The sequence below is a fragment of the Anneissia japonica genome, unplaced genomic scaffold (genome assembly GCF_011630105.1).
Source record: "Anneissia japonica isolate Jap-2015-1 unplaced genomic scaffold, ASM1163010v1 scaffold284695_len391863_cov200, whole genome shotgun sequence".
Lineage (NCBI taxonomy): Eukaryota > Metazoa > Echinodermata > Crinoidea > Comatulida > Comatulidae > Anneissia > Anneissia japonica.
The window spans coordinates 140,527-165,221 of NW_022698213.1; the positions used below are offsets into that span (position 1 = coordinate 140,527).

Genomic DNA, 24,695 nt, shown 5'->3' on the forward strand with positions numbered 1-24,695 from the left:
TTTATTTTGCTAAAGCCAAATATCACCCTTGGGTTGTTTGCTGGTGCATTGATATTCAAAGTAAAACATGATTTAGATAATGCAAACAGTATCTACAAACTATTTAATAAAATAAATGAATTAAAAAAAAAAATTATTTTTTTTTATTTATTTATTTTTTTTTCAGTACCATAGAACGGATTATGACTGGTTGAGCCGCCGACAAGTTGAGCCGCCGGTCATTTCTATGGAACACCAAGCGCGTCTCTCAGTGAATGTAGTGCGTTAATTACGGCGTATTTCAATTAACTTATTCTTTCTTGGTACTGTACTGTCGTTTGGGATGTATTTCAGTTTATTTACTTAATTATTTCAATTTATTTAATACTCGGTTTTTGCACTGATTTATTAAATATTTTTGGGACGTATTTCAATTTGTTTACTTGTTCTTTCTATCGTTTTAATTTATATTTTGTGAGTATTTGCTCAGTCAGCTTGCCAGATAGTAAAAAAAAAACTCCATACATTCTTATCATTTATTATATATAAGTTTAACAAATAGTACAAAAATAAAAAGTATATAAATTACAAAACCATAGTAAATATATTGACATAGGCCTAACACATTTAAATTTATTGTTTATAGTCATCTGTCTAATTTAGTCGGCTTGCCAGATAGTAAAAAAAAAACTCCATACATTCTTATCATTTATTATATATAATGATATATAATAAATATAATTTAATTAAATAATTTAACAAAATAGTACAAATAACGAATAAGTTAAATTGAAATACGCCGCAAACCAAACGTAAAAAATAATCAAGTTATTACATTTTTAATACGATTTTGCATGAATAATAAATAATAAATTTAAATGTGTTAGGCCTATGTTATTATACAGTATTTACTATGGTTTTGTAATTTATAAACTTTTTATTTTTGTACTATTTGTTAAACTTATATATAATAAATAATTTAATTAAATAATTTAAAAATAGTACAAATAACGAATAAGTTAACTGAAATACGCCGCAAATCAAACGTAAAAAATAATCAAGTTATTACATTTTTAATATGATTTTGCATGACTATAAACAATAAATTTAAATGTGTTAGGTCTACGTTTTTATACAGTATTTACTATGGTTTTATAATTTATATATTTTTATTTTTGTACTATTTGTTAAACTTATATATAATAAATAATTTAATTAAATAATTTAACAAAATAGTACAAATACAAATTACATTTTTAATATGATTTTGCATGACTATAAACAATAAATTTAAATGTGTTAGGTCTACGTTATTATACAGTATTTACTATGGTTTTATAATTTATATATTTTTAATTTTGTACTATTTGTTAAACTTATATATAATATATAATTTAATTAAATAATTTAACAAAATAGTACAAATACAAATTACATTTTTAATATGATTTTGCATGACTATAAACAATAAATTTAAATGTGTTAGGTCTACGGTATTATACAGTATTTACTATGGTTTTATAATTTATATATTTTTATTTTTGTACTATTTGTTAAACTTATATATAATAAATAATTTAATTAAATAATTTAACAAAATAGTACAAATAACGAATAAGTTAATTGAAATACGCCGCAAACCAAACGTAAATAAACACATTTTTAATACTATTTTGCAATTATACAACTTCATTTATTTGTATAAAAATGTAGTACATAAAATTACATTTTTAATACGATTTTGCAATTATACAACTTCGTATATTTTTATAAAAATGTAGTACATAAAAATATTTAAAATTCTAATTTTCAATTACACAATTATGCATCACGAACGGCAATACGAGCAAATCAACGACTGACAAGACTGTGGGATGAATATGTAGCTGGTATCCGGGGGTTTCATTCACTGATGACATCGGCAAGCCGACTACATTCACTGAGAGACGCGCTTGGCGTTCCATAGAAATTACCGGCGGCTCAACTTGTCGGCGGCTCAACCGGTCATATTCCCATAGAACACATGTGCACGGGGGTGATAAACTAAACATTTTTTTTATTGGGCCGTATGTAGTGCACTATATCTCTCATTTGATTTTTGTTGGATTGAGCCTGACTGTTTGTATGGATAAACTATCTGAAAACAAGCGCTTCACGGCCAAGGCTAACTCAAAAATTTAAAGTGTAAAAGCTTCTCTGCTTAGGGGTGTGTACCAGGAAAGGAAAACTTCACACACAAAAACACTAGACAAAGCAAATTAAAACATGTCTTGCAATCACTTAATATTCAACCAAGCAGAGGTCAATAGAAATCATTTTATCTTTATTAGCCAAAAATAGTTGTCACTGTATATTTAGTTGGTTTTATTTTGAATTATGAATATATTCCAGTTCAATGTCAGAATTTGAGTCAACAGTACAATATTGTTCAATTAAAAGTTTCAACAATATATTTAATGTATGGTTGAAATTAAATTAAAGCACAATAGGCTAATATTTGTTTTATGATTTCACAAGTGACTAAGCCCAAGTGCTTCAAAATTAAATAACTTTTTTTTTACTGTAGTGTAATATAACAGGTCAAAATTCACATCAAAAAATTTACATTTACAAAAACATTCATTGCAAATTAAAAATAAGCGATAAGAATCATGGATGAAATGGGGGGTTAATAAAACTTAAAAGAAATGGTTGTGAAGGTGTTTTAAAGTTAGCATTGTTATTTGATTGCACAGTAATAAGTATCAGTTACACACACACTACATGCACCGTATGCTCTTGCTTGCGTCATCTCATTTTTATCTATCTGGTAATTAACAGTTGACTATTTCGCTATAGGTGCCATATACGATAGCTTCGAATAGATTGCTATAGCTGAGTGTATTTGATGTATGGTAATATTTCATCAGAATACTGTGCTCAATATTGCCCGTGGTTTAATCTCTTATTATTTTTTTTAATTACAGATTTAAGACTAAACATTCATTAGAAAACCAGTGGGTGGTTTATGGTAGCAGTTCAAGCAGTAGAAACATCTGCAAGCTAAGAATCAGTGATATTTCTAACATATAAGAATATTTTTGGCAGATACTGATAATTACAACCAATATCATCGTATCAATTTAGATTTTCAGTGGAAACTTGGAATTATGTGATTAAAATCCACCAATAATGATGCCTTGTTGTAAAAGGGGTGGAGCTATGTTAATGATTTTGAATCTAACAAAGAGCATTCCTCATGGACATACATACAGTACTGTAGAAGTGTCAGTGCATTATGACTGTTAACTGTTTATTTTGAATACCTATTTTTTACACTGGCTTGTAATGAAGCAAGAGGTTAAATTTGTGTATAAGAATACCAAGATGTCTCAACTAATATATGGATTTTTTATAGTTCTTTTAACAATTCATTCGAAATGTATATTGTCCGTTGAAAATAATAACAATGTGATTGTCGGACATAAACAATATTGCATTGTGGGAGCTGGCCCAGGCGGGCTACAGATGGGTTATTTTCTGGAACGTGCTGAACGAGAATATGTTATATTTGAGCAGAAGGACATAAGCGGAGCATTTTTTGTTGATTATCCTCGCCATCGTAAACTAATTAGCATCAATAAACGGCACACCGGTAAAACGAACAAAGAGTTTAACTTTCGACACGATTGGAACTCACTGATTAGCGATGATGAGACACTCCAAATGAGGTGAGTAGATTTCATCAACTTTTAAAATAGTTCTAAGAACTCATTACTTGCTGTTAATAATCTTTTGTAAAATGCACATCACCAGTGTGCAGATCCAGGAATTTGAAATAGAGGGGTTCAGGGAGCGAATAATCACAACCTTAGCCGCACCATTGTTTTGGCTGAGGTAAGAAAATATAGGATTATGCTACATGTGGCCGGATTTTTTTTTTTTTTTTGTGATGGTGGAGGTGGGGGGGGGGGTGAAGGGCCAGGCTGGCTGCCCCCCACCATCTCTTTGAATCCACTGCTGATCACATGCACTTCAGTTATTGCTACTGCCATTGCCATTTGGGATTTTTTTGCTTAAGAATTTTGTTTAGAAATTATACTTGTATGATAGACACTGGTACAAGAAATTTTAACCAAAAGTTTTGTAAAACTGCTTCCTTCTTTTTCTTCTCTTTTTTCCTTATTTTGTGGGAGAGGGGGTCCTACCTCCTGTTGACCATCCCTAGGATGAACAGTTACAGTATGCTGTACCTGTTTATGTATTTTTTGTTTGTATTTGTTGTACAAAGCACTATGGCAGTAGTATTTAATATTACAGTATTTTAAATCTAAACTTCCTTGTAGCACAGTACAGTATTGAGTGAAGTTCCTTGTTTACATATGTAGTAGTACATAGCATGTTTCCTTGTATGAACCTCTTCATAATCGGGAGCTAGCATAAATGTGTGTTTACATTGGTGCTAGGAAACAATTGCTTATAGCAATTTCCTGTGTTGCTGCTTGTCAATGAAGTATGCAGTACTTTAGATTCCTATTTAATATGCTAAAAAGAACAGGTGTCTTGTGTTTATGTTTTTGATTCAATCCATGCTTCAGTATAGGTAGGCATCACATGAATATGCACTCTTCCTTTTTTAATCCAATTTCTGAATTTATATAATTTTTTGCCCCAAAAGGTGTTTACCAATTATTTATTTATTTTTTTCCAGCGATGCATATTATCACTGTACAGTAACATGAAATATTATACAATTTGCAAAGGAAGTGATGATGTGTTTCTAAAGTATACAATATACACATAATCTTTGGACACCCTCTGGTACATATCTATTGTCAACATTTTTAAGGGAGGAAAAACTGTGTAATGCCTGAAAAGCCTGCATCATACAATTATACAATTACAGTACTATACAAATCTTTCATTCTAAACTGTATTAATTTTTGTATCTATCTTTGTTATCTATATCAATATTCAAACTCAAGTTGTTAATTTCTGGTCTTGTCCTCAACAGATGCACAACATATTAAAAAACATTGCCCAAATTAGGATTTGAACCTAGTACCTTTGAATTGCCAGTTGGTTGCTGTACCCATTGTCTCCACAGTACTGTAAGGTGCCAGTATGGTATACTCCTATGTGCTCAATTCAATTAAACAAGAAAAATTAAATAGAAAATGAAGTATATAACTTGAAATTAAAAAATGAATAAAAAATAAAAATATAATAAATATTATATAGTATACTTGTAAACATACAAATAATTTCCAACAATTTATGGGCAAGTTGAATTAATTATTCACATCAGATAAGCAAAGAAACATTTTTCAAAACTAAAGTTAACCTATTATTAACGTTTAAAAAATTAGTCTCGCCTAATCAATCATACAAACTAAAGTGTGACTATGTTTAACGGATCTGTACTGTAGGTTGGTTTATCACATTAATATTTATGATTTAAATTAATTACGTCAGTGGTTTTAGCCTTTATTTACGTATACTCCATCTGATTTAGCTTCAGTTTTTTTTCTTAAATGATTTTTCATTACGGATTCTAAATTGATTCTGTGGTTGTCACAAACGATTTTAATAATCTTGTAAAGGATTAGGACATGCTCTCAGAATATAAGCTTTTAATGGAACAGTATGGATACAATGGTAGGAAGCAGGAAAAACATACTGTAGTACTGTACAGTAGTAGTACTATCCCTCCACATTTTTGCAAATCTCATGTACTGTGTACAATACTGCAAGTTTTAGTTATAGAGTACTGACATTTTACATCACGATACCATGTGATACTACTCCGTTGTTATCGTTGCAAAATGTGTTCAACCAGATGCCATTTTATCTACTGACAAACCATTGATCCCAATTTCTAACGTAATTTTTAAGATGTTGTATCTTAGTTTTTCTTTGTAAATTTTAATTGATTAAATGTGTGTTCGATCACTAATATAATTTGAGTTTTTGTGTTTTTAGTACATTTTAATGGTGAAATATTAGATTTTAAAATGCCTACCAAAAAGCCTATGAAGTCATTCAGGCGTAATGAACGGTAACCAACATCTGGTTGGCAACAGAGGGCGCTACCTGGCGTTGTGACGACACGACTATGGTACTTTATTATATAGAGGAATAGAAATGTTTAAAAGATCTAGCAATAATGATTTAATTTAAAATTGAAGAGGTTTGATAGATTATCATCCTCGTTATTAGCATCATCATTCATCATTGTCAACATCTTTTTGTTAGGTAATCCACTTGATAGTTAATGTAGTTCTCTTTTTGCCACTGGCTGATGACTTTAGTTCTTTTTATATATAGTACTGTAGGTACATTTTGTAGGACTATTTTTTCTGAAGTTTTTATTTTAAAGAATATATGAAAATCTCAATAGACTGTCGTCTTACAGTACCATACATCTGTTTTCTATATTGTAAGTATTAAAAAGTTCTTGTAATATTTTGATGTTTCTTTTTTCAGATACTATTCCAAAGATTTCTTCCCTCAAGCAGATGCTTATGTTAAGTATTTAAATGATTATACACGCAAGCTGCAACTTAATGTTCAGTATAACACAAGAATAAGTAACATCAGGAAGCAGACTGCAGAAGATGGTGAGGAGATATTCTTGATGGATGGTCAAAATGGATCCACCTTCTCTTGCAAGTAAGCTACAAAAATGGATTTTTACTTATTTATTTAAATAAAAATACTAAATAAATAAAATTTGTCTTTTTGGAGGAATGGATGGATTATTTTTTTTGGTGTAAACACCAAGGATAACCCACAAAAGACTTGTCAAGTCACATAGGCCATAATGCACCCAGGACCTATGACACGTCTCATTCGAAAGACGGTGCACTATTGTAACTTTTAATTAAACCCAGTAGCAAGAGATTGTTTGATAATTGAACCATTAACCTAGCTAATGGGTCCTGAATATTGGTGACTTTTCACTATTTATAGATTTCTTGGTCAAAGTTGTAAATTTATCAAAAAAATTAAAATCTAAAATATGAAAATACAGTATTAACACTAATATCAACAGACCAAGTAATATCACCTACACAAACACATAGTCTTACTATTACAGTTGATAATGTTGACAGTATTTTTTAAAATTTAACTCCCTGAACATTATAGTATTGAACAACTATGCATATTTATACAACAGTATAGCTTTTTATAAGCTGTCAAGTAAACAAATTAGACAAATGATGAGATGAATGTAAAAGGTATTTAATTAATTTTGTAGTGACTTGTTGCAGTACCATTGTAGTCCTTGAGTTAAACAATTTTTTTTGTGTAGTATTGAAGAACAAACAGTTTGCGTACTATAGCTTTTTATGAATAAAGTGTTGAGTATACAAATAATATAAATCAGACGAATGATGAAACGAACGTAAAGGGTATTTAATTAATTTTGTAGTGACTTGTTGTAGTAACATTTGAGCTAAACAATGTTCCAGCACAGTATTGATTGTGTGTTTTTTTAAACTCGTTCATCTTTCAGTCGAACACCTGCTTTAAAAACATTTGTAATACACCTACACATCAAGTATTTTTATCTACAGAGATGGCTTTAATTATATCAATTGTGACATACAGATTATTAGATCATTTAATTTGTTTCTGTAAACATGTTGTTATTGCAGTGGTCCTCAATATGTAAACTATCACAAGTAAAAGTGAGGGTGTCATACAGGTTAATTTAATTGATGTACCAGTGTGCTGTAGTTTCTACAACTTTAATTTGCAATTAAGTTTTAATTTACAATCAACTCTCTCGAGCATGCAAAAATCTCCGGGGAAAACCCATCTTCTGCAAATTCACAGCTTCTCATTTTTCGTCTACTGTAGCCGCTGACAAACAATCTAGTATCTTATCTTATTTACTTTAATAAACAGATAGTTGCAGTATTAACTACTGTATATGTAAACTTCTCAAGTACTATGGCCTATTTTCTACGGAAATTTTGCCTAATTAAGGGACGTACGGAAATAGACAAAATATTACAGAAATTTATCATAGGCCTAGACCCATATAGATAGTCCAGAACAAATAACAAATGCCCTTTTCAAATTGAGCCTAGACAACTCATACAAGTCAAATTAATGATAAATTATTGTGAAAACTAAGGAAAAGTGGTCCGTAAATCTAAATCCTGTTTGTTTGAAATTCCACATAAAATTACAGAAAATCGGGCCAGCTCAATCGGGCCCATTTGAAAGTGGACCCGATCGTCCTGAAAAGTTACCCATAAATCCTCATTCCCATCGCTGCTCTCCTTCTGTTTCAGCTGGAGGGCTAATATGCAAATTGTGATAGCGCACCGTCTGTCGGATGAGATGTTTAAGCTGTTGGTCCTGTGTTCATCATGGCCTGTGTGCATGTTAAAGAACGCTGTACATTATTTGGGATAGAGTAGGGGATTGTCTCCTGGTTAACTGCTCAATCACCACCAGAAAAATCCCACTGGAAATAAGTCTTCTTTAGACATTCGTGGGTTATCCTTTGTGTTTACACCGAATAAATTCATCCATTCACAAATGTAAATGCAGTTTTGAGCACTAAAGGCAAGTTATTATGTGCTACAGAAATCTGAAGACATAGATGGAAATGCATTTTACGAACTGGAGAAGTCTAGTACTATGTAAAATCACAGTAATCTACCTTCAAAAAAATCCACTCCTTTGCAGATCCACATTAAACTCAAAAACCCCCTAGATTGAAATTGGAATGATCACTCCTAGTAATCACTGAGTGTCATTATGCAGCGTTGAAAATGTTCTGTAAAGTGATATTAGATGTTGCACGGTCATGTAAGTGATAGTGTTGGTCATGTGATATAAGTCTGAGAGTTGAGTGAAGCTACTTTATTGGTTTTGGTTGATAAATGAGACAGCTATATGTGTGGTTTCCATGACAACTGTAGATAGTGGATATCATGTATGCGGCATCATGTTGTTGATGACCATTTGCTGAGGCTACAGCTGTAGATAGTGGATATCGTGTATGCGGCATGCATTTGCTGAGGCTACAGCTGTAGTTTCGATTTCTCATTCTTGATGTCGTTGAATTTAATAATTTAGAGGAATTCGACACTGATGTACAGTACTAGAAAAAATTATGCTCAATAGTAGGATCCAGGGGTATAAGTTAAAATTTGGTTGGCATACACTATTATTAGCTTTTTTTGTGATTCCACTGCAGTAGTCTCAATTTTTTTTATTGCCTTCAGCAAGGGACAGGTTAAATCCAATCGGCATCAAGCAAGGCGCTACACCATTACATCACATGACCATATATAGGCACATCATGACTAAATATGGGCATACAGTTTTGGTCAAAGAATGGTATTTTGAGAGAATTGGAAATAAAAGCAAATTGTATCATGTTTTTGAGAACAATAACATCATTGCGACGTTGTAATTTCCTGTGTTTTGTCCGTATCTGTATCAATTATCAATACAACTATTATGGTTATTACCACTATTTAATTTGCTAAAACAGTACTATTCAGTTACCAATACTTATATGCAGACTAGCTTTTTATTTACTGTACTATTTATTAACATTTAGCACTGAAATGAGTCAAAGGCTACAAAATGGTTCTTTTTGTGAAGTGATAATAGTATACTGAAATTTATTAGTTATTAATTGTGTCATAAAAACGAAAGTGGCTAACTGTGTGTGTGCTAATATTTGATATTAATATCATATCAATGGATATATATAATATATTTAATCAATTATATTGATCATGTGCCCAATACAACAATGAAAACCCACACTAGCCATTAAATTAATTGAATTTAAAAACAAACTGCAGAGAAATGCAATAACAGAATATAATTTAACTTGAACTGATCATGCGTAAACTATAGGTTTTGTATGTGAATAACACCTCACTCTTTACAAGTGGTACAATATGTGTATGATATAGCAATATTTGCAGAGTGGTTAATATGGAAAAGTACTTGCCTTTTATTTATAGGATCTTGGGTTTAATTCTTTGATTAGGTTCACACTAAGACTTAATATCCAGGTCGGGAGCTAACTGTTTGCCCGAATCATTGGCACACGTGTGAGAACGTCCGATCACTTAGCTCTAAATGTTCTCAGGAAGAGGATACGCTATCAGTTAGCACGCTCTATCGGAATAGCAAGTTGATCTGATTTCTATCATTAACGAATCAGACGTACGCATTTCCAATTTCCTATAGGCCAGTTATCCCACCATCATCTTCTTGATATCTGGATCTGGGATTTTCTTGTATGAATGCAACTGTGAGCGCGTATGTTGCTAGTTTACATCCTGCTTACCATTAGATGGTATGTGTGCACATAGCCTATATAAGTTAGCAGTGTTTAGTTTCTATTAGTCACATAGCGTTGTTCTCCCGAAGCCATTTTAGCTGTCAATTTTACCAGTAAATATAACTGACCAACCAGTAAAAATTGTGTGTTGGTAGATTTAAAAAAAATACACATATTAGACCTAGGTAGCCTAACTAAGGCTGGCCTTTTTTCAATAAATGAACAGTCCAGGCCTAGGCTATGATTATGTATTGTTTTTTGAAGCCATTTTGCTCCACTTAAAAGTGGAAATACCTCACGTTGCTTACGCTTAGCTACTGTAGCTCAATATGGACAATTGGGAGAACACTGCATAGAACATCCCATAAGGCCAAAAAAAAAACAAACTTAGTGTTTCTAAGCCAACCGACAGAAAATCTTGAATGAGTTGGTTTTTTTTGACAATGTTCAAAATACTTATTATTACATGTGATAATTGAGAGGGCACTTTTGAACCTTTAATTAGTTACTATTAAAAGCTGAATAAATCTAATCAACCCATTTTAGCCCATGGTAAACCATTTTATCAGCTAAAATATATGGGCTGAGTTGTGGTTTTTCATGAATCCTTGTATAATAGAGAGTAAAAAAATAATAATCCTGGCCAACTGAATGGTTTTGAGTTTCTGCAACACAATAGTTTTTTGGTTTTTTTTGGCCTAGTTTTACAAAAATTCACTTCCTTATGGCTCATAATAGATGTGGCTTCCCATAGCTTTAGCATGGTATATGCTGTGAAACTACTCTACTCCTAAAAGGTTTAAAGCCATATTGATTTTTAAAACATTGCAGAGGAACGTATTCAGTTCACATCAAAAACTCCACTACCGTTGGCTACATGTCATAAGGAACCTTATAGTAATTTATAGATCATATTATTTAGACTTAATACTTGCAGTTTATTTCCATTAAAATTTCACATACAAAAACATTCATTACATTATTACTAGAGCGATGAAGCTTAATTACAATGATTAAAGGATGATAAGATAATCCATAAATTCTGTTCATTAACTTTAGGGTTTTTAACTCCTACCATTTTCGAGTTGCGGCATGCACGATAATGGTAATACTATAAGTCATATTTTCACAATAAATCCATTGAATTGAATAAAGAATGTTAAAAAAAAAAGCAAAATAATAGTTTCCTATTGTTCCATATCTAAATGTATAGCCCGATCACCTTAATATTTCTTCAAAATTAGACTGCTCTTCAGCATTCGAATGATAAAATTTAAGTATAAATTATCTTTAATTTTCATTACAGAATTCTGATCATGGGAACTGGCATTGGAACTCCCAACAACCCGGAATTCTTTGGCATGGAGCATACCAATAAATACGATGATATGTCATTGGATACAGATGACTTTGAAGGAAAGTCTGTGATGATTTTGGGAAGGGGGAACTCAGCATTTGAAACAGCTGATCATATTCTTGGGTCAACGAACGTGATTCACATGCTGTCAAGGTCGAGGGTTAAGATGGCCTGGGAGACACATTACGTTGGGGATTTGAGGTATGTTTATGTGTCTATTGCAAGACTAATATGTCGGGTTTTAATGTTATTGAATTAAATTTACAATATTTACTCTGTTATATGTATATATATATGTGTTTGTGTATGTATGTGTATATGTATGTACAGTATGTATGTGTGAATATGTGTGTGTCGGGTGTATGTGTGCGTATATGCATGTATGTATTGTGTGTGTATGTATGTATATATGTATATGTATACATGTGTATGTGTGTATATATATGTATATATGTGTATATGTGTGTATGTGTATATGTATGTATGTATGTGTGTGTGTATAAGTGTATGTATTAACCTACTTACTTATATTTTCTTGCTATATTTTATCACCGTAATTAAGTTTTTACTGATTTTGTTATTGTTGCACATCTTTACGGTTGTGCCTCTGTTATAAAAGAGAAGCAATAAAGTTACTTACTTATGTTGTTGATGACTACTCTTATTTGATAATATTATCTGGAGAAAGTTTATTGTTATATCTGTAGTGGTGATAAGAGGTATTGTATTCTAGTCTTAGGCAAGGCACTTACTAGGTAGAGTATGGATGAATTAGAATAAAATTCAATACTCTATTTATAAATGGAATATATACTACCGTATATTCTCACATATAATACGAGGGTTAAAATAGCACAAATTTACTACTAAATGAAGCTACTTACTGTGTTATGTGGAAGAATATTCCTACAATTGACTTAATTTCTAGCCAGCTAGATGTATTATTAAGACCTTAAAGAGTAGCAAAATGTAGGAATACTGACGGTGAAATGGGTTGGGGGGGGGGGTGTTTACTTATACGCCAGACATACAAATATTGTCCAAAAATCTTTTCAAACTGGAAAGGTCGTCTTTTACTCATGTCGCCTTATATGCGAGTATACACTTTTGTATCAAGTGACCAGAGAAACACAAAAATAACGTGCTTAGGGTTTTGATTTAAGCAAGTTTTCTTGGGAGTCTAATTTTGATTCATTCTCTACAAGTAAAAAAGCAATGAACAAAAAGACAGTAACTCTGAAAAGAGACAGAGACTTTTTGAGATTCAACGTGATTATACTATAGCACATCACTGCATTGTGAAGGATACAGGTAGATAAACTATAAATAAATAATTTGCATTACATAGTGATTCTTGTTTTCTTTTTTTTCAGGGCTGTAAACAACGGCATTCTGGATACTTACCAGTTAAAGTCACTTGATGGTATCATAGAGGCAGATGTAAATGAAGTTGCTGTCTTGAAGAATGAGAAAAATGGAAAATTGATTGTTGCGATTAAGGACGAGCTTGAACTCGGCTTTAACCATTCAATAGTCAATGATTCATTCTACAAATCTGTCCGGAATTCCATACCGGACAATTTCCCTCTGAGGGATGGCTACGATTATGTTATACGTTGTCTTGGATTCGTTTATGATTTTGATATTTTTCAGCCGTAAGTTACGTTAGTGGATGTTTTCTTAGTCAACAGCATTATAATTATTATTGTCATCATCATTATTATTAATTATTTGTTTGTCTTCAAGACAAATTATTATCGTTGTATGTTTTGATAACTGTAAACAAGTAAAGCATTCAGTATTTGGTGATATAATCATCACCAAGAATTATCAGCACCATCACACTCATCACCATCTTCATTATCATTAATGTAATCATAATCCTCCTCCTCCTCATCATTAATGGCATCATCATCATTATCATCATCATTGTCATCAATGTCATCATCATCATCCTCCTCATTAATATCATCATATCAGTATCATAATTATTGTTACCCTCATCGTTCTCATCCTAATCATCATCCTCATCATCATCATCATCATCAACATCATAAATCAGTATCAACATCATCATAATCATTATCATGCTCATGATTATTATCCTCATCATAATCATCATCAACATTATTATTATTATTAATCATCATCATCATCCTCATCAAAATTTAAATTCGGGAGCTTTGAATTGGAAGCAAGTATCTTTTTTTTTCTAATTTTTTGTAATTAATTATATATTAATTTTAATGTTTTTTATAGAAATGCCAGGCCAGAGGCAACAACCTCTGGCAAGTACCCTGCAATCAATGCAGCCTATGAAGTAGAAAATGTTTCTGACATGTTCATTGCAGGGACATCATCCCACAGCCTTGATCATAAGAAATCTGCCGGTGGATTTATCCATGGATTCCGTTACACAGGTAAGCCTCTTTTTCTATTCAACAAGGCCCCTAAGCGCTTCATATCATTACCTCCCGTCATTGGATCAAGCACATAGGGAACACATACTCAGCTCACTGGGGAAAATTCCATAATGTTGTAGCTGTAATCAGTGCATTTTGTGTCTGAACCTACCAGGTACCCATTAGTACTCCTGAGTAGAGAGAGACAACCATAGGTGAAAGGTAAAGTGCCTTGCCCAAGGACGCAAGCCCATGGCAGATGTGTGATTGCTCATTTACTTCTTTTCTTCTTCTTTTACTCAGCAATTACGCTTATTAATTCTTTTTCAATATTTTCCTCATTCAGCTCAAGCATTGCACCATCTTCTAGAATATCGTTACCATAGTATTCCTTGGCCATCTGTCCATCAACCAATCACTGAATTGATCAACCACATCATTAAACGTGCAAACGAAGGATCTGGGATCTACCAAATGTTCAGCCAACTTGGAGATATCATAATTCTTCACAAGTTAGTTACGTTTCAGTAATACTTGGTAATATCAGGATTAGGATGTGTAGAGACATCATAGCACCTTCATCCGGTTCATTTTTTCTGTAATATTTATTGAGCCAGTTGATCCATTCTTTAAATTAATAATGTACATCTGTAAGCACTGGTATCCATCGAACATGACACTCATGGCACTCAGTGCATGGACCAGAGATTTTCTCCGCCCCTGAGAGTCACTTTGTGTCCGTACTATTCAGTGAACCAATGCCAGCCACTCTCATCTATCCATTGCATGGGCTGTCAGGACCAGCACAACAGGGTGTCCCTCACTCATCTCTAATGATGTATTGGATTATTTTAAGTGCACATGGGCTAACGTGTATGCTGAGCCAAAGGTTTATAGTCCTTATCAGGGGTGGCACCATCTGGGGTTGGGGGGGGGGAAGAAAAACCACAATTCGTCGGGGAGAAAAAAATGTATGTATTTTCTACATATTAGTATACTCCAAAATTTGAGAGATTCTGAGTGACACCCGACCACGCCCACTATATTTCGTCAGAGACGGTGGACCCCTGTCTGGGACCTCGGAACCCCCCGTCGGAAAAATCCTGGTGACACCTCTGGTCCTTATCTGAGAAGACCTTTTCTGCATAACAATGGGTGAGCGTGCCGCTCAAATCAGTACTGATTAAAGCTCTATGTTGAGTCGGCCCCTCACCAAGATCAGCTTCTATGAATGAAATTAGATTGAATCAATGACATTATCATCTATCATCAAACAAGAGTCATACACAAATTTTAGATGAGAATATAAAAATAATACCAATGTCTATGCTGTAATTTATGATAGCCTATTTATTATGTCTCCATATAATCCTCTCATACTTGAACACAGATAAGAATGTAGATCCATATAGAGGGCAGCATAAAACATCCAATGTGAGCTGTTAAGTAAAAAATTGCACAAGATCTGAAGTTAGAGTAAAACAACAAGTCAAGTTATTATCTCAATGATATGTAATCTTTAAAAAAAATCATCAAACATTTAATTTTATAAATAAATATCTTATTTTAAAAGGTCATTAATGTAATAACACCTAAGGAGTCATTAAGACAAATGTTTTCATTTTATTTTAATAACAATTCAAATATTTAGCACTGGCAGGTTATTTTTATTATCTTTAATATGTTTTTTCCCCTTCATCTTCTTAGTGATGGCCTTGAATATGAGTACCTTGAAGAATTTCCACTCCAGATGTTGCACAGGCTTCCAGAATCCACTGGCAGGAATGGGTCCAATGTGATTGTCTTGTCAATGGAGTACGGCAAGGATTATTCAGGTAGGATTTTGTTATTTGAGAACCAAACTGTTCCCGCTGTGTCAAACTGCTTCCACATACTAATTTTTATAGTATTCAAGTCATTGAATAAAGCTGCCATCAATCGGATGATCTGGTGCTTAGGTCTCTGAATGAGGCTGCCGTTAGTCAGGTGAACTGGTGCTTAATTCTTTAAATGAAGCTGCTATCAGTCAGATGTCTGATGCATAAGTTTTTGAATGAGGCTGCCATCAACCAGGTGATCTAATGGTGCTCAATTCTTTAAATGAACCTGCTATCAATCAGACAATCTGGTGCTTGAGTCTTTGAATGAGGCTGCCATCAACCAGGTGAACTGGTGCTAGGGTTTTTTAATGAGGCTGCAACCAACCAGATAATTCTTGACAATATGATGCGTTTTATTCTTCAGGTGTTGGAAATGATGTCTTCAGGCCCAACAGAGCTACAGGAGAGCCTAGTAGAGCACATAATTCCAATTTTCTTCACCCAGTTCTATATTATTATCGTACATTACCAACAGGTAAGAAATTAGTCTTTTGACTAAATAAGTGTAGTTACTTTAAATTTAAACCAAAACACGTAATACTGAATTGCGTTGATCACAGTTGATCAAAATCTGTCACCTGATTACTGATTGAGTTGCTAGTGTTCCTTAGAGTTTCTGTTAACTGATGTTCTTGAGCAAGCCGCCAGCGATATCAGAAATTCCTTCCCATGTCTGAGAGGTTGACATAGGATCAACCTACAGCATCTAACCGAAGCTCTAAACAACACAAACCACTTTAACAGTGATCATCAGATCTTAAAGTTTTCAAAATGTTTGACAGTAAGAAATGGCATTATAAAGGTTTAATAACAGAAGGTGTGCTGTCTAAATGTAGAGGAACTGCTTGTGGGAAGAAGGGGCTCTGAAAAGGAGTACTGGGGCCATTACAGAAACTTTATATATGTAGACTCCTGAACATGCATTTCCTGTAGACACCTTAAAACAGTTTTGATCTTTTATGGATAAAAATACAGTATCAGTGATGCTTTTCTAAATTGCTATTTTATGTAAAATGTGTACTGTGTGTGGTACAATTATTAGTACAATATTTATTTTCTGTTTACAGAATTTGGTATGAAGCATGCAAAAGAAAAGAACTTAATTCTTCCGGTTCCACAGCGGATACATCACATTGTTGAGGATTTCTTAACAGACTTCTCAGCACCTCTAAGGTAGGTTTAACTCAATATTCATAAATGGTCATGAGGTAGCGGATAAATTAGTGTTATTATGAACTTTTATATACTATTAGTCAAAAGACAGGAAAATACCTAAAAAATAAAAACAAAATTTGAATAGCTCATTAATAAAAGAATCAAATGAATTATTAGCTTCCACCAAGAAATAGATAAAAAAAAAAATGTTCACCGATTCACAGACATTTTACTACAAAATTCCTTAAAATTGGATTTTTGTAGTAAAATGTCTGTAAATCAGTGAAAACTAATTTTTTAAATTTTATTTTATAATTTATTTGATCCTTTTAAATGAAGTATTTATGAGGTATTTTCCTGTATTTTGACTGATAGTAAATCTTTCAGCTAACTAAACCCATGGACTATCGGAAGCATAACGTAAATTTACAATCAGCAATAATAATTTTGATAATAATATAATAATAATAATAACTACCGCTAACTGGGAGTTAAGGGGAATCTTTTGCATTATTTTCCCTTTAACATCGTTTCATTTTAATTGTTCTCTAATTTCTAGGTAGTTTTTAGTAATAATAATGGTTGACTTATAGAGCGCATTTCATAAAGACCTCTATACGCTTAACATAAATAAGAATACAAATATAATGATACTTAACTAATCCTACTCCTTAAACTAAGCATGGTTTGGCCATTGGCTCCGAGGAGTTCATCTGCCCTTTGTAACAACAATAATAATAATGAATAATAATAACAAAATAGTAATATTAATAATAATAATAATAACAATAATTCTTCAATAATTTTTTTTCCGTATTTGGCTTTTTAATTCCAATTTAATGTTTTATAATCTTGTTTTGTTTTATGTGTATTTTTGCGAAAATATGCTGTAAATCTTCATATTATCTTGTAATTCAGGTCTATTCTATTCATATTTTGATTTGCATATTATTTCAATTCAGCTTTGTGCTGCCATGTTATTTTGAAGAAAGATACCTTGATATATATTGTTTGCTGCCCTCACATATTTCAGATTAGAAGTATTCATTAATTTTGTATGAAGTAATAGGATATGTCATGTATTTCTTCATTGACCTTAAGATACATTATCATGTTGCACTCTTTTATTTGGTATCCTCATTTTTAAAAATTTATGTTGATTGTGTGGGTGCGGGTGGGTGTGTGTGTGTGTGTCTTACTAGAGCAAGTTCAAGTTGATTAAAAATCACATTCATTGCAGAAGCTGGATTTTTATGATTTTTACATGATTAAAAAGTTAAATTAAAGTTGAAAGATTTACATTTTTACAAATTGAATTACAAAATCGAAGTTACTATTTAATAATTAAAATGGCCAAAATTACAAAAATTATGTACACAATTGACATTGGGAAAAATATGATCAAGAAAAAATGAATGAAAAAAAATATCATAAACATGGAAATCGAAAGGATTATATTTGGAAATTTAATTGGATTGAAATAATTGTCACATTAAAATAGGAATTATATTCCTTAAAAAAGGAGAGGAACTCAAAAAGAAAGGTGAAGCTAGTTCTTCAGTGCAAAAAAAAAAAACATTGTAAGGGCAAAACATGGGAAAAGGCAGTACATCAGAAAGTTGACAAATTAACATCCAGTTGTGATCAGTGTTATTATTAGCATAAAACCTTGAATAGAAGCCTGATGGGCTTAAACTAGAGAAGAAGCCCATCTCAAATTGAAGCCCCTTCTTTATTTTGCAAAAGTAGCCTAAAAAAAAGCATGGGCTTTTCTTTGAGATAGTAAAGTACATACACAGTACATGAATTTCAAAGAAACAAAATAAATTAAAAACATGCTTGGTTTAAACAGTAGTTTAGGTGATTTAATGCCGGTTAAATACACTCCAGGACACAGATTGATGTACAGAGGCCCTGTGTATTTTTTTATGGTAGTATTTCCCAAAATTTACAGTGTTTATTTTCAAAAGAAGCCCCCTCTTTACTTTGCAAAAGTAACCCTGAAAAAAAACCCATCCCGAAAAGAAGCCTATCCAAAGTTCGCAAAATAAAGAAGCCCAGGTCTTTAATTCGAGGTTTTACGGTATTACATTTCAAGTTTTGTAAGTCCAAGGATTTTATTAAAATTCTTGATTGCATTTTTGGAGTAATAAATCAGCGTTATTTCTTTTGAAAGTCTTTTGGAAATAATTCGCAATTTAAAAACACTCGTGAATGTATTGCATCTCTAAAATTATTTGATATTGTATTTATCACAACAGATTCTGATTAATGTAAAAAAAAAAGACATCATTAAATGTAATACTGTATAGTTAGATTTATGTAGCGCCTTCTACTGAAATGGTCTCACATTGCTCGAGGTGTGGACTAGCTCCTACAGTAACTTTCTTCTCTCCTAAGGGTCTCTTTGTGTCTGAGCTACCCGGTAAACTGGTACTAGCTACTCTCATCTGTTCACAACAGGGGCTGAATGGACCAGTACACTGGGGAAACTCCCTACTTTTCTCGAAAGATGTACTGAGTTTTTTTATAGTGCACATGAGCTAAATTGTGTACACTGGTCAAGGCTTAGCAAATGAGCTGTTCGGCCGTCTTTTGTTCGGCCAACAATTATTTAGGACAGCCACTTTTACCGTGATGGCTTGACATACTCAACTTGGCCTAGCCTAGTTGGGCCTGGTCTACCTTTAGCAAATTCTTTATATTCTTTGAATCTATCAAATGTTACATTAAACTAAAGCTAAATTAAATTTTGTTTGATAAAACAACATTTTTTGATTGAATTTACGTTATTTTCATACCAACATTTGGTGGGGATTCCCAAAAAGGAAAGGCTAAACCATTGTTTGCTCTGTGAAACTTTCACTTTACAACGCCCACTTTTTGTGTGCTAAAAACATTTATACTCCGCTGGAAAATGGACGGTTCTAAGTCGCTCACAACACATTCAAAACTATTCCTTTGAAGAAAAAATTCAACACCTTTAAATACAGTCTAAAAGTCATAATTTTATATTTTTTTTCTTATGTACGCAAACCCACTCCCACTTGGGGCCACGCCCTGTGGCTGTCGCTACGCAAGAAGTTCTTCGTCTTGCATTTTGGACGGCATACAGTATATCGTTTTTTGGCTAAGCTCCTGACACTGGGACTAAGGTTTATAGGCCTTTATCCAAGAAGACTTGCTCCACCACCAGAAACATAGGCAAGCATGCCATTTGTACCGGCCTCAATATTATGGCTGTACGTTGTGGCGTCCCAGCCTTAACTGCACAGTCATCCAACAAACATTATTATTGAGTATGTTATTAGATAAGATTGCTTTTTTGACAATTTGTCTTTTAATGATGCAGTATCTGATGGATTTACCATGTAATTTTTTATTATTTTGAATCAAATTTTAAATTTTACATATAGTATTTATAATGTAGTTATTAAAATTTATAGATTCTGTCAAGGGTGGTGTTAGCACTTAGTTTGGTAATCAAGTCTAGAATGATACTGTTTTTAACAAATGGTGTACTAAAAGTATGATTTTATTATGTTATGTATAAAATCTCATCTCACTTTTTAATATTTTGAATCAAATTTTAAATTTTACATACTGTATACTATTTATAATGTAGTTATTAAAATTTATAGATTCTTTCAAGGGTGTTGAATTAGTTTGGTAATCAAGTCTAGCACTCTGAAATTGATGTACCAACTTTGACAGATTTACAGGAAGAACATGGATTGATTTATTAATAAGAATGATAATATTTTTAACAAATGGTATACTAAAAGTTTAATGATTTTGTTATTTTATGTATAAAATCCCATCTCTTTCATTTCATATAGTCTGCTCACTTTCACCTCAACTCAGCCACATTATTTTACAATTTCCTCCGACAAAGTCATAATTTTTCATTTTTGTCAAAAAGTGTCTATAGTGGTGAAAATTTCTATGTATGTGGAAAATGTAGTTGATTACCAAAGGTTACAATTTTTATTTTGAAGACTGCATGGTCTAGGAAGTGTACATTTTTTTATGGGGCAAGTTTCCAAGGGCGGGTTTTCTAGGGGCGAGTTGACTGCCAAAGAGTGTTGCCAAAGTGCAAGCCAGCGTGTTATTTGATCACAAGTGCGAGACATCACAAGTGTGAGCCGGCGAGCCATGACGTTACGACAATAGATACGAGACGTTAACGAGTTGTGCGAGGTATCGGCTGAGATTTGTGGAGTACAATTCAAAAAACAACTATAGGTCTAATAATGAATTATTGTGATGTTAAATAGACAATGTTAGCTATCAAGGAGCGACGTTGTTTTTCATTGGGACCTTCGTCATTTCAAGGCTAGGCCTATACCATCCTAGCTAGTCTAGGCCTAGAGTAGGATAAGGCTAGCGCGACATGCGGATGTTGGTACGTGTTGGTTAGTCTACAAACGTCGCCTAAAGTAATTGATTTTACCCGGCAGAACGAAAGAAGGAAACTCCGCTTTTCAGTCGTCTTTAGGCCGTTGTTTTTTGACAAACAATGACCTTTCAGAGGTCAAATTGCTGTCAAGAATATGAATTGGCTGCTTCGCAGCAATAATGTGAAAAAAATTCATAGATTGGTTGACTACTCCATGGCCGTGTTAAAATATGTAGGATGTGGTCATACTGTAGACTGTTTGCTCTTTTAACATGTTTTTATAAGGTATTTGTTGCCAGTGTTAACATCGTGAAGGCCTGTTTATACTTGCAATGATAACAATAAAAGCTAAAAAGCAATTGTTTATATAGAAAATAAGGGAAGTTTTTACACTAGGACGATTCGATAACGATTTATCGTGTAAACAATAAAAAAATATTTTGACAAATCAATTCAAATGAGGTCATCATCATGGAAAAACGATGAAATCGTAGTAGTAAACAGCGATTTTATCATTTTTCCTTGATTATCAGGTCATTTGAATTGATTGTCAAAATGTTTTGTTATTGTATACACGATAAACATATTTTATTCCTTTTATTTTCAATATGAAGAATTGATTTTTAGGTTTTTATCGTTATTGTTAATGTTATCGTTACAAGTATAACCAGGCCTTTTAATAGGTAATTTACTTTCATAGATTCTGCAACTTGTGTTTTTTTCTTCTCTATTATTTAGTTTTAAATCATAAAACTTATGAATTCTATCCACAGCCAGAATAATGCCCATGGTGCCAGCTATTGCTCCACCTCACTAATATTGCTTCTTAATATTGTTTTTTCTTGCAGTCATATTTTGCCTCTGCGGCGGTTCCTGGAAAACTGCGTCGGTCAAGATCTTCGTTACTTTTTTGATGATTTCTGTTTTAAGAGCCTGCTAATGTATGGTAATGCACCACTTACGTGTCACCAGTACTACCTCCGAGGACAAGGTCTACCGGGAACAGAGTCGTTAATGTTCCACAAAAAACGCCTATGTGGTCAGGAGTGGCAGTGTTGAATATCAATCCATCTGTACATTTAAAATCACTGTGACAAGACCATATTTTAAGGTCATTGCTTAATAGAGAATAATTATATAGAGATAATTTATTTTGCAATGGTTAACAAAAATTTGTGAATAGTTAGTGTACAATTAATAATGTTGGGCCCTGGAGGATAACAATGCTTTTGAACTGATCAGGTTAATCAGAGTAAAGAAGAAATAAATAAATATATAACAAAATAATTGATTGGGCAAAGGTTAGTGCATACTTTAGTGCATAATTAGCACCTATTTCATGCATTATTATATAATTAATACATAATTTATTTAATTTATAATTGATTAGTATTTAATCAGTGTATACTCAGCATGTAATTCATGCATCATTTACTTGGCATTGATAGCCAATAAATATTTATTATGGAGATTATTTCAATTAATAGATTGCCGCAAATCATGTATATAAAACAAACAATAGCTTTACATAGACATTAAATATGGTCTTAGATTAATAAATATAATAGCTACACACCGTACCTTAGGCAATCACTGGACAGAAAGCTTAGTATACCCTGTATTTACATTTCTACATGCTTCAGCATGAAAATGCCACTCTTGCCTAATATTTCAATGCATATGTATATAATTCTCTGAATAGTCCATGGCAAACCGTGACACTAATTATTTTATAAGGGAGTTTGAGCTCTTCTGATGTAAGTATTGTCAACATGGTACACCAGCATCAGTTCACCTAATAATAATAATAATAATAATAATAATAATAATAATAATAATAATAATAATAATAATTAATAATAATAATAATGACAACTTAAAGGGAATAGCTTTTGTGTTATTTTCCCCTGAACGTTTTTTTTTTATTGTTCTCTAATTTCTTCATTGTCTAAGTTCCCCTTAAGGTAGGTTTTAGTAACATGATAATAATAATAAAATCATGTAAATCATTTTTACTATTGCAAGGTGTCTATGCTGTATTTTTCTAATTGAATGTTATTATCACTTGTGTTTGGGGCAGCAACATTTTGTACATTGTTCCTCCTTGGCTCTATCCCTCCACCTGTATTTGAGGAAATGAATATATTATTATTTTTATTACAGTATTACATCAGGTACAAAGTTATCTGTGATATAAATTGTTATGGACACATGATTACATATAGTTATGGACAGTTAATATTTTTGCATATTATTGTTTACTAATAATTTCTTTTTTTGCTGGTGTCAGTAGAATTTTCTTTTTTTAGTGTTTGTGTTATTTTCATGAAGTTTGTGTAAATTTTACTTTTGAGTGTGTACAGTGTTACTGAAGTAAGCTGCAATGTTTATTCTTTGTTTATAAGAACTTAATAAAACACACCATTAAAAATAGATTTTGCCAATAATCAATAACCGCATTGATACTTTAGATATCAAATTTAAGTTATATTCTCAAGGCTCAGGTACAAAATAGGTTTTTGCGATGTAAATTATGACTGTAAAAAAGCCTATTTTTATAGCATTGTGTACATACTGTATACAAATTATTGCTTTATTATTGTATTGTTCCAGATTTGTTATGCTTGCCAATGTGTTGTTTAAATAAAATCCATTCTGGAAAACTGTATTACTGGTGTCAGTAGCATTTTATTCAAAACATATCTAACATCAACTTCGTTTATATTAAACATGATTAAGGTACAGAAAAAGTGATTCATACAGAAAACCGATAGTCAACGTGAAACGTGATAATCAGCTTGAAAACAAAGGCATCAAATATTTTCTCTTGAGGTGTGGTAAATCCAATTAAATTAAAAAATTCTTATTGTCATTGAGGGCAGCAGATTCTAAAAGAAAATTACGATCTTTTGAGGTGCTGAGCAGTGGTGTATATAGAAGTCTTGAAATGGGGGTGCTGATGGGGGTCCGCAAAGGTGAAGTGTGGGTGGGGGGCTGTCTCTTATACATGATGGCCCCTAATTCGCAAAATGTGATTTTTAACTACTTGACCGTAATTTTTTTGGGGGCGACGGGTGGGGGGGAGGAAGCCCCCTAGAAACTCCACTGGTGTTGAGTATTCATGGCTGGTTATATAGTGCTCGTTCATACATTAAGAAAGCTTGGGCCCTTCAGTCATCCTTAACTACAATCAGGGGTCCAAGTTGAAAAATATCCC

At 32.5% G+C, this 24,695-nt stretch overlaps 1 protein-coding gene across 1 annotated transcript in view; it reads left to right on the forward strand.

Moving 5' to 3' along the window:
- Nucleotides 1–24,146, forward strand: part of LOC117102440 (FAD-dependent oxidoreductase domain-containing protein 2-like) — a 24,898-nt gene extending 752 nt beyond the window's left edge. Inside the window, exons 2-11 of the mRNA XM_033242701.1 lie at nt 2,946–3,689; nt 6,445–6,630; nt 11,592–11,843; nt 13,016–13,297; nt 13,902–14,062; nt 14,391–14,556; nt 15,752–15,879; nt 16,289–16,399; nt 16,992–17,097; nt 22,327–24,146. Of these exons, the coding sequence (XP_033098592.1) occupies nt 3,307–3,689; nt 6,445–6,630; nt 11,592–11,843; nt 13,016–13,297; nt 13,902–14,062; nt 14,391–14,556; nt 15,752–15,879; nt 16,289–16,399; nt 16,992–17,097; nt 22,327–22,537 (1,986 nt within the window). The 5' untranslated portion in view covers nt 2,946–3,306 and the 3' untranslated portion in view covers nt 22,538–24,146. The remainder of the gene's footprint in view (nt 1–2,945; nt 3,690–6,444; nt 6,631–11,591; nt 11,844–13,015; nt 13,298–13,901; nt 14,063–14,390; nt 14,557–15,751; nt 15,880–16,288; nt 16,400–16,991; nt 17,098–22,326) is intronic.
- The last annotated feature ends 549 nt before the right edge of the window (nt 24,147–24,695 follow it).